This window comes from Oncorhynchus keta, unplaced genomic scaffold (genome assembly GCF_023373465.1).
Source record: "Oncorhynchus keta strain PuntledgeMale-10-30-2019 unplaced genomic scaffold, Oket_V2 Un_contig_7692_pilon_pilon, whole genome shotgun sequence".
Taxonomy (NCBI): domain Eukaryota; kingdom Metazoa; phylum Chordata; class Actinopteri; order Salmoniformes; family Salmonidae; genus Oncorhynchus; species Oncorhynchus keta.
This window is the reverse complement of record NW_026289619.1, coordinates 102,801-118,866: the sequence shown is the minus strand read 5'-3', so window position 1 is coordinate 118,866 and position 16,066 is coordinate 102,801. Positions and strand designations below refer to the sequence as shown.

Sequence of the window (16,066 nt, the reverse complement as noted above, 5' to 3'; positions counted from 1 at the left end):
TAGAGCACTGGACTCACTGACAATGACTAGGCTATGAGTAGCCATATGGGAAAAAGGTAAACTGTGTGTGCATTGCATTCTAGTGATGCCCTTGTAGGCTAATATGTAACCTCAAACATCCCATTATCAGCACAGGTGAATCATTTACCTTGGTGTTGTTTTAGTTTTATTACAGTTCACCACACAACATATAGTAAGATGTGGAGCAATATTGGACGCAGCGTTGGTTTTACTGATGGAGACAAGGAAACTGCTAAAATGAACTCCTATGGTTTGCACAAAACCATTTAAGCAACAGAGATCTTGTTCCAGGAGGGTGTTGAATCATCAAATCAAATCAAATTTATTTATATAGCCCTTCGTACATCAGCTGATATCTCAAAGTGCTGTACAGAAACCCAGCCTAAAACCCCAAACAGCAAGCAATGCAGGTGTAGAAGCACGGTGGCTAGGAAAAACTCCTTAGAAAGGACAAAACCTAGGAAGAAACCTAGAGGAACCAGGCTATGTGGGGTCCTCTTCTGGCTTTGCCGGGTGGAGATTATAACAGAACATGGCCAAGATGTTCATAAATGACCAGCATGGTCCAATAATAATAAGGCAGAACAGTTGAAACTGGAGCAGCAGCACGGCCAGGTGGACTGGGGACAGCAAGGAGTCATCATGTCAGGTAGTCCTGAGGCATGGTCCTAGGGCTCAGGTCCTCTGAGAGAGAGAAAGAAAGAGAGAATTAGAGAACGTACACTTAGATTCACACAGGACACCGAATAGGACAGGAGAAGTACTCCAGATATAACAAACTGACCCTAGCCCCCCGACACAAACTACTGCAGCATAAATACTGGAGGCTGAGACAGGAGGGGTCAGGAGACACTGTGGCCCCATCCGATGACACCCCCGGACAGGGCCAAACAGGAAGGATATAACCCCACCCATTTTGCCAAAGCACAGCCCCCACACCACTAGAGGGATATCTTCAACCACCAACTTACCATCCTGCGACAAGGCTGAGTATAGCCCACAAAGATCTCCGCCACGGCACAACCCAAGGGGGGGCGCCAACCCAGAGAGTTGAATGTGTCTTCTGTAACCAAGAAGCTTGATCTAGACACTTAGCTAGCCAATTAGCAAACCAAATGCATAGCTGGAGCCCTGAGCTAGAGGTCTTCACAGCGCCAAAAAGTTGGACCCATTCTGAAATGGACCTGGGGCTTTCCCACCCAGACCTGATATGCATAAATATATTTTAAATATAGAGACACGTTCCGAATAAACCCAAGGACAACTAGACCTGTTCCTTATAGACCTGGTCAGATCCAGACCCGGTTCGATCAGTTCTGAGTGAGGGACGCAGCAGAAAAGCCTTTAAAAAAACTAAAAGCTACTTTATTAACTGGAGTTGATAAAGTGCAGGGGGGGTGCTGCTCCGGCAGGTGGGGGGAGGGGCCGTACTGTTAGGGAGTGAAGCAGGTACAGGTGGATCCGTGAAGATCTCTTCCCTGAGCTGGATATAATTTATTTGACACATCTTGACACATCTTTCATGAAATCACACTTGCAAGATACAAACTTAAAGCTACACTTGTTGTGAATCTAGCCAACGTGTCAGATTTCAAAAAGGCTTTTCGGCGAAAGCAAACAATGCTATTATCTGAGGATAGCACCCCAGTAATCTGTGTTCAATCCCGGAGGAAAACAAAGTGGAGCGTGCATTTCAGGTCACGCGCCTCTAACAAAGAGTACACTAGACTGGGGCCTCATTCTGGCAGGAAAGTCGATTAGAAATCTGGATTCCCAATGAAAACCCATTGAAAAGAGTGACCTAAAAAAAAAACAACATTTTTTACCGTTTGTCCTCAGGGTTTTGCCTGCCAAATAAGTTTTGTTATACTCCGACATGATTCAAACAGTTTTAGAAACTTCAGAGTGTTTTCTATCCAAATCTAATAATATGCATATCTTATCTTCTGGGTCTGAGTAACAGGCCGTTTACTTTGGACACGCATTTCATCCGGGCGTGAAAATACTGCCCCCTGTCCCAAAGAAGTTAAAGGGTGTATCGCCCAAGCCTATACCGTTCATGGCTTTTCAACAGTCCGGAGTACCCAGCACACCATGCCACATTCAGCATCTGAACAGTTCCTTTATCATAGGGATGAGTGAGGGGGCCACAAAGAATCTGCCCCCCTTTTAAATATGTATTTAACCTTTAACGAGGCAGTTAAGAACAAATTCAACAAAAGGTCTCCTACGGGGGCTGGGATTAAAAATGTAGGACAATACACACATCACAACAAGAGACACAACACATTTCAGTTTCAGTTTCTTGGCAATGTTTTGCATGGAATAGCCTTCATTTCTCAGAACAAGAATAGACTGACGAGTTTCAGAAGAAAGTAGTTTGTTTTTGGCCATTTTGAGCATGTAATCGAACCCACAAATGCTGATGCTCCAGATACTCAACGAGTCTAAAGAAGGCCAGTTTATTGCTTCTTTAATCAGTACAACAGTTTTCAGCTGTGCTAACATAATTGCAAAAGGGTTTTCTAATGATCAATTAGCCTTTTTTAAATGATAAACTTGGATTAGCTAACACAACGTGCCATTGGAACACAGGAGTGATGGTTGCTGATAATGGCCCTCTGTACGCTTATGTAGATATTCCATTAAAAATCAGCTGTTTCCAGCTACAATAATCATTTACAACATTAACAATGTCTATACTGTATTTCCGATCAACTTGAGGTTATTTTAATGGACAAAAATGTGCTTTTCTTTCAAAAACAAGGACATTTCTAAGTGACCCCAAATTTTTGAATGGTAGTGTATGTACACAGTTTTCCCACGGTCTGCTTTTTGCTCCCTGCTCTGTCACAATCAGGAAGGGTCTCCCTGTAGGCCTAGAACTGTGGCCGTGCTGGCCATGGCCTTCCACCCGACTGAGCACTGATTTACTGCCCATAGATGACCTGGGGCACTAGGGGGATCCTACAGCTGCCTTTACAATATCCTCTACTATATTTCTGGAGATACGCCTGGGGTTTTAGTCAGGCTTTGCTCAACTGCTACTCTGTCACATGTATTTAAAATCGAGAGATGCTTAAATTTCACTTCAGTTTACAACCAATTACATGGGGTGACCAGAGTAGGCTACATTTAAGAGCTACTGTTATGGTCCCTGCATAACACTGAACAGCTTTACAAAGCTACATGTTTAAAGTGGTGTATTAATTTGTTATAGATTGACATTGACACAATAACCTGCCAGTCAAGCTGAAAACATTGTGCTGTAGCCAACCATGTGATTGCATTCGTTGTCATGCCATAGCCTACATGCATGTTTATTTGGCTTGATGCCATTGACAATTTTAACTGTGCCGGAGCAGAGTACCACACAGACGGCAAATGTTTTTTCTTTAATGGGAGTTGGCTATTCCTATTTTTGCACCAGTGAAATTGTATATAGAGAAGCCCCACCTACACGGAATCATGCTTCTGTGTATCTAGTTGGGAGAGGATCACCCCACCAATCTCTATGTGGAACACACTGGTCTCTCATTGATGGCCAATAGGGTTGGGCGATATCAATTTTATTAATGCATTTGACATTATTTTATTCTTTTTGAAAAATAAAAGTTATACATTTGCTTTGAGTTGTGAGACCCTATGGTGACAACACATACATTCCATGAGGCTTTCTCCATTCTGATTGATTGTTATATACTGTTCAATGAAACTTCAACCCAAAATATTTTTCATACATTTCTGCATTTCCTACACACATTTGTGATCATTTCCAACATTGTTATGTAGGGCTGCACAATATGGGCAACAAATCTAGGCCAAATTTGTAACCAAATATTGCAGTTGTGATTTGACTTAGGATTTAGATCAAAACATTTGGCTGAACTCTTGGAAATATAATGATTATTCTAATTCTGTAGTTAGAATATAATAGTGGGCACTTTGAATAAAGCATAGTTTGACATGACAACTAATGAATAAGCCAGGGAAGAGTTATGACAGGGCAGGAACCAAAGTGTTGGTTAGTGTTTCCTAAAGGACCCTATAACCTTTGGCTACATGTAGCTAACATATTCATGCTTTGCCAATTCTAATTTGATTTAGTTGGCCTACACCATCACTGGTATTAGCTATGTTTGCTCTGTACATTTTATTAGCTAGCTAATGATTAGCATTAGCGGCTAACAAGATTTAGCTGCAATTTGCTAAGAAAAGACAAACTAGCTGTTTGCAGCCAATAAAATCAAACTAGTAGTATAATTGTGTAACACTTGTGGATTTATATTAAGAAGCAAAGTGGAAACCGCATCGTTGTCATGAACATCTTGTTGCATGTGCTGAATTGACCTTGCAGACTGAATGCAAGTGGTCTCGTGATCAAGCAACAACTGCGCTCCTTGAGCGATGGGGCGGGGCTAGGTCTCTGTAGAAAGCGGCATATAGAGAGATGGGGAGCGGAGAGAGACGACTCAAGTAGACGTTACACAAGGGAGAGTAGTGTATCACATTTAACAAACCAAACATTGAAACACTTTTATAGAAGATAAAGTGAAAACCCAAACCCGTCCGTGTAGCAATACTGGTATATAGTAAAATACAGTATACCACCCAGCCCTAATAGGACATAAAGCAACAGGTGTCAGTCTTTGTTTCATTAGTCTTTTGTAATTATTTAGGCATAGCTTTCCATATTGTCTATGCAGTCCTTATAGTATGCATACAGGAAAATTAGATTGAGATTGAGCCTAAAACATGAATGTGCATAATGTATGTTCCTATTTAGTCTTAATGTTATAATGGAGGTTATTAGGATGTGGTGCACTCCTTCCAAACAAATGATCATACTTGTTCCATGATGACATCGGGAGAGCAGGGGTCCTGTCATCAAGGGAGATGTCATTTGTTGTGAAGCAAGTCTGGTCTAAATGGGAAATGACCTAGGTTAACATCATGCATGGTCTGGTGGTCACACTAACCTAAGTAAGTGGTTTGATGCATTGCCTTGTCGTGCAGTACGTCATATGATAATAGTTGGGTTGGGCTACTTCACCATAGACCGTTTGCGATCGAGGCCTAAAGCAGACAAAACCATCCTCTTTAGTGCAGGAACCCAAATCATGTTGTGTCATCAGCTGTAGGGACTGAGTGCATTGGAGAGTTATACCCCCTGTGAAAATGGGTCAGCCCCTCTGTGCGAACAAAGATCACTAAAATATGCAGGGAACCGAAATAAGATCTGTCAGCTCCCTGCGTACGGGACTATGGGCCCTACTGAGAAGCAGTTGGGTAATTTGGTGGTGGTGCCAAGTCATAATATAAACCCATGACTCTAAGGCTAACGGAGGGAGAGCTGATCCCTACGCTGCCGCCAGTGTAGCGCTGCCTGGCTCTCGCTGCTCCTCTGTCATCACACGCGTACAGCAGGCCAGGGAGACATACACGGCCTGGAACCCCCTAAAGCGTACGTGGTTGGTGGGTGGGTGCACTGACTGCACACTGGCTGTAGTTTGTGGGTGAGACACCACACCAAACATGCTCGCCATAAGGAATTTGCAATAGTGGATTAGACATGGGGGAAGACATTTTATGGGCTAATAGTAAACAAGCCGTGCTTGAGCTTCCAATAACGTAATCACACTTTGTACCTTAAGTCAAGGTGTAGGCTCCTGACTCTGATTGGTTAGACTGTAAACCAGGAAGGAGAAAATAGTTTGAAACATTCCTTGACATATTAAACAACAACTGTTTTTGTTCTGGTTTATCATTAGCCAACGTTGTGTTTTAAAGGGGAAAGGTACAGTGCATTCGGAAAGAATTCAGACCCCTTGACTTTCCCCACATTTTAAAAAGGTTACAGCCTTATTCTAAAATGGATTAAATTGTCCTGCCCCCCCCAAATCTACACACAATACCCCATAATGACAAAGCAAACACAGATTTTTAGGAATGTTGGCATATATCACACACACACACCTAAGTATTCAGATCCTTTACTTTGTTGAAGCACCTTTGGCAGTGATTACAGCCTCGAGTCGTGTTGTGTGTGTGTGTGTGTGTGTGTGATGCTACAAGCTTGGCACACCTGTATCTGTGGAGTTTCTCCCATTTACTCTCTGCAGATACTCTCTGCAGATCCTCTCAAGCTCTGTCAGGTTGGATGGGAATGGTCACTGCTCAGCTATTTTCAGGTCTCTCCAGAGATGTTAGATCGGGTTCAAGTCCGGGCTCTGGCTGGGCCACTCAAGGACATTCAGAGATTTGTCTTGAAACCACTCCTGCGTTGTCTTGGCAAGGTACTAAGGTTCCTTGTCCTGTTAGGTGAACCTTCGCCCTAGTCTGAGGTCCTGAACGCTCTGGATTAGGTTTTCATCAAGGATCTCTGTACTTTGCTTTGTTCGTCTTTTCAGTCCCTGCCGCTGAAAACATCCCTACAGCATGATGCTGCCACCACCATGCTTCACCATAGGGATGGTTCTGGGTGTTCTCCAGATGTGACGCTTGTCATACAAGCCAAAGAGTTCAATCTTGGTTTCATCAGACCAGATAATCTTGTTTTTATGGTCTGAGAGTCCTTTAGGTGCCTTGTGGCAAACTCCAAGCGGGCTCTCATGTGCCTTTTAGTGAGGAGTGGCTTCCATCAGGCTAGAAAACGGACTATGGTTACGGTCAGATAAACTTTATGACATTCTTGAGTGAGGCAGCCAAGTTCTGGTGTTTCCAAAGACAAAGGCCTATGACTCAAATTAAATATCAAGAAACAGTCTAAAAGCTAGATCAACCAAACAAAGCTGAACTTCGTCACTATTCATTCATCAATTCTAGTCACTCTGATTTTGCTACACGCAATGTGTAGCCTGGTCCCAGATCTGTTTGTGCTATCATGCCACTGGAGTTGTCTCAGATCTGTGTGTTATGTCAAGGCTAAGAAAAGGTCAGCATCTCCTTTTACAGATTCCCCAGTACAAACCCCTCTTCTGCAGCACCCTTCTCCTCCAGCCCTGGCAGCTAGGCTACACCGTTTCCTCTCACTTCACTGCACTGACTAGCCTACAAACTGTATTTGTCAGGTGGGGAAAACACTTGTGTTGTTGACCTATACTCAGGATGTATGTAGATGTAGAGCAACATCACCAGGGCCACTGTTTGGATGGCAGGCCCCTGAATATTTTATTCACCATTCATAAATGTTTCACTGCTTCCTCGTGGCTGTCTTTTAGCACTGTACCACAAACGTGTCTCTCTCTAAGACATATTCAATTGTTTAGTGAAGTGTGGAAAATCACTTTCACTGACCGACAGTGGTGTTCTTCTGTTAGCTATTTTGTATGTAGCTACGACTCTCAACTCCGATGGGACCACTGGGGTTCGGACCGGAGTGTCACCTCTTGTTTCTGTGACCTATAAAAGTGAGGTTAGATAGGAAGAGGCTGTGTTCGTTGATAGGCTTGCGTGCAGTCGTGCACTGCTAGAGCTACTAGCTTCCTGTGCCAGGCTCATGCCATGCTCGAGCTGAGAGGAAATGATCAATACTGCCCAGGAGGTTTATGACGAGGTGGCATCAATAGTCTGTGGCTCACTCAATGTCCTTGTCACATGCAGAAGGAAAGGAAGCCACTCAAGACAGCATCTGTAGATCGGATTGGTACCTGACCACTGTCTCTGCCTCTGTCATTCACCACTACAGTGGTCCTCCAACTGGCGTGCCGGCAAAACACAACAAGATGAATCTGAAGCTTAAACCAATCTATTGTCAATGGCTTTGTAACTGATATGCTTTTTCATGTGCTTTCAGTTGTAAATGAAAGTGTAGTAAACAAGGTTACACATGTACTAGGGAAGTTCTGTCATTTGTATTAGCAATGTATACTTAACAAAAATATAAAGGCAACATTCAACAATTTCAAAGATTTTACTGAGGTAAAGTTCAGTCAAGGAAAATCGGTCTAATCTATGGATTTCACATACTGGGAATACAGATAGGCAACTGTTGGTCACAAAAATCTTAGTGGGTGTGTATCAGAGAACCAGTCAGTATCTGTTGTGACCACCATTTGCCTCATGCAGCGCGACTTATCTCCTTTGCATAGTTAGTTGATCAGGTTGTTGATTGTGGCCTTTGAAATGTTGGCCCACTCCTCTTCAATGGCTGTGTGAATTTGCTGGATATTGTCAGGAACTGGAACACGCTGTCATACACATCAAACCAGAGCAACCTGAACATGCTCAATGGGTGACATGTCTGATTTATGCAGGCCATGGAAGAACAGGGACATTTTCAGCTCCAGGAATTGTGTATTATTGTGCATTATCATGCTGAAACATAAGATAATGGTGGCGGATGAATAGCACGATAATGGGCCTCAGGATCTTGTCACGGGATCTCTGTGCATTCAGATTGCCGTCGATAAAATGCAATTGTGTTCATTGTCCGTAGCTTATGCCTGCCCATAACATAACCCCACCATGGTCACTCTGTTCACAACGTTGATATCATCAAACCACTTGCCCACATGACACCATACACGCTGTCTGCCATCTGCCCAGTATAGCTGAAACCGTGTTTCATCCGTGAAGAGCACCCTTCTCCAGCGTGCCAGCGGCCATTGAAGGTGAGCATTTTCCCACTGAAGTTGTTTATGACACTGAACTGCAGTGAAGTGAACACCATGGTGAGGACAACGAGCACGCAGATGAGCTTCCTTGAGACGGTTTCTGACCATTTGTGCAGAAGTTCTTTGGTTGTGCAAACTCAGTTTCATCAGCTGTCCGGGTGGCTGGTTTCAGACGATCCTGCAGTTAAAGAAGCTGGGTGTGGAGGTTCTGTGCTGGTGTGGGGTTATATGTGGCCTGCTGTTGTGAGAAAGGTTGGACATACTGCCAAATTCCCTAAAACAACATTGAAAGTGCCTTATGGTAGAAATTCATATTCAATTCTCGGGAAGTAGGACATTCCTGCAGTCACCATGCCAATTGCAAGATCCCTCAACTTGAGTCATCTGTGGCATTGTGTTGTGACAACTGCACATTTTAGTGGCCTTTTACCACCTCCAGCACAAGGTGAACCTGTGTAATGATCATGCTGTTTAATCAGTTTCTTGATATGCCAAACCTGTTGGATGGATTATCTTCGCAAAGAAGAAATCCTTACTAACGGATATAAACACATTTTTTGAGAAATAAGCTTTTTGTGCCCTTGAAACATTTCTGGGTTCTTATTTCAGCTCATTAAACATGGGACCAAATCTCCACATGTTGCATTTTAATTTCTGTTCATTATAAAATGTTTCACGTCCTGACAAATACGCTTACACAGTCGCTTCAGAGTGGAAGGACACAGTAAGCAAACACTGATTTACGTAGAACTCACGCCCAGTGTTTGCATGTTTCTGTTTTGCCTGTGGTTTAGTCTACTTGCATACAAGGTGCCCTTAACACATACCTGTAGGCCTACTGGGCAATTACATGGTAACTGAATTATGCGTTGACTCAGATTTTTCAAAGTTTAATAAACCATACAACTCTTTGCACAATAACTACTTTGACCAATTTACGCAGAGCATTTTAAAAAACACTGCAAAGGCTGTGCAGATGCAAAGTTTGGTAACAATTACGCTAAAAAGTTTTTTTAATGCGACCACGTTCTCCAAAACCCTGTTAAATATCTGCTCAGAATTTAGATTCAAAGACTTCTGCAGAAAGGCTGGGGTGTCAGCTATGACATGACACCTTGAGTTTGAAAACATGCATATTGGTTTTTGTAATATATATTTGGGTGTTATTCTACACATTGGCTTTTGTAATGAGCTCCGTCCCCAAACACCGCCACATTTGGTTGATCCAGACCAAATCTGAAACAATCAGACATCTGTTTCACAAGTTTGGACATCACAGTAGAGATCAGTAGAGTGTTTAGCTCGGTGCAGTTCTGTACTGTTCTCTACTGTACTGTGCTGTCCAAACTTGTGAAACAGATGTCTGATTGGTTCAGATTTGCTCCAGTCAGAGCAAACTGACTAAATTTCAACTACTTTTCAATGTCCATGTTACTTCTGCAAACTTTTATTATCCTCATGAGCGAGAGAAACTTGAAAATATCTTAAAGATATGTAGGTTTTTGGAACAAAATTACAAGGCAATGTTTCTTAAACTTACAGAAGGAAACTAATTTGTCCAAAACTAAATATGTGTTAATATTAGTTGGCAGGGGACTTTAATGATTGTGTTATGTTGTATTTCTGTTACCTTTTTAAGACTACTGGTAGATGTTGTCGAAGACCCATTTTCAATCTGCTTGACCAGAAATCAAAGCCTTTGCTTATTCCAAATTTTTAGGATGGTAAATGGTTCAAACTTTTATATATGCCTTAATATCTCAGAAATATACACTCTTAGTGTTCATTTGACATCCAATTTGACATTCTCCTAAGAACTTCACATGTTGGTTCTCATGGGTCCTTTACGTGGAGATGCTCTACTACTACTACAACACTCTCTGGCAACATAAGCCATTCAGTAATTGTGGGTTAGGCCTATCTTGGAAGTCACTTATTTTAGTAGGCTAGTCTTATTTGGTTTTAATACTTCCTTTTCAAAAGGCTACTGTTGGTGTTGATAGATGGAGAGGGTATGTATTGGTTTCCACGGAGACTGGCTGCTGCTAATGGTAGTAGCCTATAGCTAAGGCTACTGTAGTATCAGTTGTAGCGTGGTGAAGTGAACCTAAAATTATGGCTGACACATTGAATCATATCTACTGGTCCCCAAGGCGCTGCACTGATGAGTCTGACTGGCCTGATTTGAGTTCTCTGTGTACGGCAGCACCAGTTGTTTGACCACAGTGATGCTACTAGGGTTTCTGTTGGCCAGCTCTCCCAGGCTATTTCCTCTGGCTTATTAAAGCTCTAGGGCTCACTTCATTTAAAATACTAGTGTGTAGTTAAACACGGAACCATGACAATCCTACCTAAACTAAGTGCATAGGCTATCCATGGTCAAAAGTGGACTCTTATGTTCCCTTCCTCATCTAATTTCCTCAATCTACTGATGTAAAATAACTGGAGAGGTGAAGGCAAAATACCCAGTAGGCATCTTCCATATTTCTTTCACCTGTCCTGTGTGTATATAGTGCTATATCATCATGACAGGTAGGTGATGAGGAGATGATGAAGCCACTTCAGGATATTGACATACAGTGAGACAGGAGTATCTGACACAGGGCTGGGGCAGCAGTCAGAGGGTAGCCTGTGTTCCAGATAGAATGTGTGGAGAATCAGATTACTGACATAGAATCATTAGCCTATATCTGGGCTCTCGAGTGGCGCAGCTGTCTAAGGCATTGCATCTCAGTGCTAGAGGCATCACTACAGTCCCTGGTTCGAATCCAGTCGGTATCACATCCCACCGTGATTGGGAGTCCCATAGGGCGGCGCACAATTGGCCCAGCGTCGTCCGGGTTTGTCCAGGGTAGAATTTGTTCTTAATTGACTTGCCTAGTTAAATAAAGGTTACATTTAAAACCTTTACATTTAAATTATTTTTAATATAACCTTTAACTGTCATGCTGGTGTGGTACTGGTTACTGAGATTGTAAACACTTCTCCATCTTATATGACAGTGCAGGTCTGTATCAGGTCTAGATGAAGTGTATCAGGGATGAATGAGTTGGTGTCCGTACTTGTTTGTGTGGTTTGTTGTGTAAACATGTATTTTTGGAGGAGGATGGTGGTGGTGATAGGGGTCAGTCAGTCCAGCCTCTGTTGACAGGGCTGTGGTGACAGAGTGGTGAGGGGGTGGAGAGAGGATCTTGTCAGCACACTTGACATCTGAACTGCTGGCCCAGCATCTCCAGCAACCAACATGTTTTACTGCTCTGTGTGGACCATGTCAGCCAGTTGATATACTAATGGGAAGGAGGGTGAGTGGGGAAGGGTTCGAGGTGGCATTGAAATGGTCAAAGAGAAATAGACCTCTCAAGCCTCAGCTTGTTCTGGCCTCTGAGTTATTGTAGAACGTGACACCGGAAACAGGATGTGATCATCATAAGGAAACACCTAGGCCTATATGAATACCAGGCATCGCAATTGAATGTACATTTAGCTTTTTTTTGTTAATGTCCATTACTGGCGAGGAACACAAGCCTATCAAATAGAGGCATATCTGCGCTTGCAGCGCTGCATAACACCATTCACTGTCCCAGTGGCATGTACAATACTTATTCTTGATACAGCTTGAACTTTTGAGCTGCTCAGCACAACGCTGTATGGCAGAACTAATATTATTTGACCTGTCTGTTTTCAGGGGAGACTGCAGGTGGCCAGTCGTCTGTCTCTCTACACCTCTCTGTGGTTGTGTCACTGAGTGCCCTGCTTGTCCTGGTGGCCCTGCTGGTGAACTGTGTGACCTGCTGCAAGGAGCGGGAAGTCAATTTCAAGGTGAGATTCTCAGGCACCTGACAACACGTAGTAGGCTTAACCTCTCTGGGATATGTGGACGCTAGCGTCCCACCTGTCCAAAAGCCAGAGAAAATGCAGAGCGCCAAATTCAAATAAATGACTATAAAAATCAAACTTTCGTAAAATCACACATGCAAGATACCAAATTAGAGCTACACGTGTTGTGAATCCAGCCAACATGTCAGATTTCAAAAAGGCTTTTCTGCGAATGCAAACGATGCTATTATCTGAGGATAGCACCTCCGTAAACAGATAGAAGCATATTTCAACCCTGCAGGCGCGACAGAAAACGCAGAAGTAAAAATATAAATCATGCCTTACCTTTGACGAGCTTCTTCTGTTGGCACTCCAATATGTCCCATAAACATCACAAATGGTCCTTTTGTTCGATTAATTCCATCGATATATATCCACTTTAGTGCGTTTGACAGCAGCTCTTCGTAATACTTCAAGCATTGAGCTGTTTATGACTTCAAGCCTATCAACTCCCGGGATTAGGCTGGTGTAACCGATGTGAAATGGCTAGCTAGTTAGCTGGGTGCTCGCTAATAGCGTTTCAAATGTCACTCGCTCTGAAACTTGGAGTAGTTATTCCCCTTGCTCTTCATGGGTAACGCTGCTTTGAGGGTGGCTGTTGTCAATGTGTTCCTGGTTCGAGCCTAGGTAGGGGTGAGGAGAGGGACGGAAGCTATACTGTTACACTGGCAATACTCAAGTGCCTATAAGAACATCCAATAGTCAAAGGTATATAAAATACAAATGTTATAGAGAGAAATAGTCCTATAATTCCTATAATAACTACAACCTAAAACTTCTTACCTGGGAATATTGAAGCTTTTTTACATGGCACATATTGCACTTTTACTTTGTTCTCCAACACTTTGTTTTTGCATTATTTAAACCAAATTGAACACGTTTCATTATTTACTAAATGTATTTTATTTTTGTATTATATTAAGTTAAATTAAGTGTTCATTCAGTATTGTTGTAATTGTCATTATTACAAATTTAAAAAATTGTCAGATTAATCGGCATCAGCGTTGAAAAATCATAATTGGTCGACCCCTACTCTGTAGGCCATTAATTTGAAATTGTTTACATTTTTTAAATTATACCTTTAAAAAAAAAAAAAAGCAAGTCAGTTAAAAACCATTTCTTATTTACAATAATGGCCTACCGGGGAAGAGTGGGTTAACTGCCTTGTTTGGTTCACAGGCAGAATGACAGATTTTTACCTTGTCAGCTCGGGGATTCAATCCAGCAACCTTTCGGTTACTGGTCCAATGCTCTAAGCACTAGGCTACCTGCTGTGACCCAGAATTTTAGAACCCTTGCTTTGAGATATTGGCTATGATTAATGTAACGAGTTAAAGGGATATTTCACCAAAATTAAATAAGGACGTTGGTTTCCTAAGCAGTCTATGGTCGAAGTTTGACAAAGTAAATCCATGCTTTGGTTTAGTTTCCCTGGCACTGTTTCCAAATGCTAACGTTTTAGCATTTGTGGCACAAATCCAAATCCCATTCAAGTCATGATATTAGCATTTTTCTCACATGTCCAAGTAATACAAAAGTATCTCAACTAAATGTTAGTCACTTAGATGATTTGAACATGATGTGCAAAAAATGCTAATATGTTAATTCTGTTTTGGTCCAGTTCAAGGATTAAACATGTTAATCTCGCTCTGCCTCAACCATATGTAACACACATACAATTATACCGTATACTGGTGTCAGAAGTAGGATCCCTGTGTTTGGTCAACACAGTTGTACTATTGTGTTTTTCAGGAGTTTGAGGACAATTTTGAGGATGAGATTGACTTCACCCCTCCAGCTGAAGACACCCCCTCCATGCAGTCCCCTGCTGAGGTGTACACCCTGGCAGTGCCCCCTGTGGCCCTGCCCGGACCCCCCCATCTGGAGACACCCCCCCGTATCTCAGGTCAGGGGTCAGACACCCTTACTTTTCTTAGATGCGTAGTCCTACCAGCACACTACACATAGGACCAAGATTTTTTTTATCCTGACCCTTTGCCATAACTTGGCATACAGTATCCAGGGTTGTGTTTATTAGGCACCAAACCGACTGAAATAGGAAGGGACTTCCTGTAAACGCACATAAGAAATGAAACTTTTTTTTATTTCCTGTTGCGAAACATTTTCAAATTTTCAAACGGAATGAATGTGACCCAGCTGTCTTACTGTATCAGTCAGGTGGAGTTGATACTGTCATCATTCCCTTTGGACTTTCTCCTCTGCTTTTTACAGGTTGATTGGGATGAGTCTTGTCCTGGAGGCAGAGTAGAGCAGTTTCTGTTAGATGAACCAGACACAAAGTAAAAATGTATAAAAACAAAAATGTGCTTTTTTGTTGTAATTTAAGGTTACGGTCGGGCATAAGGTTTGCTGTGTGGTTAGGGTTAATAACATTTTATGACTGTGGCTGTGCCAGCTAGTGACCACTCTGCGGAGCTGCCTCGTACATAAATCATCCCAATAAATGCCAACCTGCCTGCTTTTTTGTACACTTTAATTGGGACAGTGTCATGCACTGCCTGGGGACAACAACACATCTAATGATCTGGCAGCCTATATCCCTGGGTTTAATACTCTTTCCTCACATGACAAGCCGTATATCAGCCCTGCTTCCAGCCAGTGACATTATAGTGAGTTTATAGTCTGTAAACGTCATCACATGCTCCTTTGAAGTAGACATAAAAGCTAAACTTTGTTATGGCCTCCATCAGCCGTTCAGTATTTATGTCATTCTCTAAGTAGGAGTGTTTTCTCTGCTTCTCGTATGCAGTATGATAGCCTTTGAGCTGTGCCAGTCAGTCATTGCATAACAGGACTGTGCTACATTCTCAGTAGCTCCCCCTTGGGTAGTGGACAGGTGCTAGTCTCCAAACACTCCCAGATGCTGTTGTATCAGGCACACACGATGTTGTGAGAGAGACTCATTCACTTTTGGTTCATTGCATATGGCCAGGGCTTACGTCTTTGTACTTTATTATGGATTTGTGACTTAATTTGATGGCTAGATGGGATCACTCCATTTAAGGAGTGATAGGGTGATTATCATAGGGGCCCTTTGAAAAAGAAAATGTTCAGCCCGCGAAGATCAAGATTAGGTCCACAACTGATGCAAAACCATGACTGCATTATCGCACAAAGGCAGTTTCTGTCTGGGGAGTAGGTCAAATCCTTGTAATTTTATCATGTATTATTGTAAAGGATTTACTCAAACGCTTAGCCAGATTATTTTAGTCTCTAAGAGTACCCCCACTGATTCATATGAAGACAGGATGGGGCCACATCTGTCTGAGGTGCATATAGGCCTAGAGTTTATATTCTACTTCCTGGTCTGTAATGCATTCGGGGCTCTAAATTAACATTTTTTTTATTGGTAGCAGTGGTCCTCTCAACTGAAAAATGTTAGGAAGCACCACATTACATTTAGGAGCGCCAGAAAATAAGATTTTTTAAATTGATTGAGATACAGCCTATATTTACAGCCTACACTGTAAAGACATTAGTTTTTTATAAAAGCTAAAATGTTGATGAATAATTCATTTGTGGAATATTAGTTT

The 16,066-nt window shown here is 42.3% G+C and overlaps 1 protein-coding gene across 3 annotated transcripts in view; it reads left to right on the top strand.

The window, feature by feature from the left end:
• lmtk2 (lemur tyrosine kinase 2) overlaps window positions 1-16,066 on the top strand; it is a 43,852-nt gene that overhangs the window by 2,807 nt on the left and 24,979 nt on the right. For all 3 annotated transcript variants that reach the window (XM_052511901.1, XM_052511899.1, XM_052511900.1), the window contains exons 2-3: window positions 12,322-12,455; window positions 14,265-14,418. In XM_052511901.1, coding sequence (XP_052367861.1) covers window positions 12,322-12,455; window positions 14,265-14,418 — 288 coding nt within the window. The remainder of the gene's footprint in view (window positions 1-12,321; window positions 12,456-14,264; window positions 14,419-16,066) is intronic.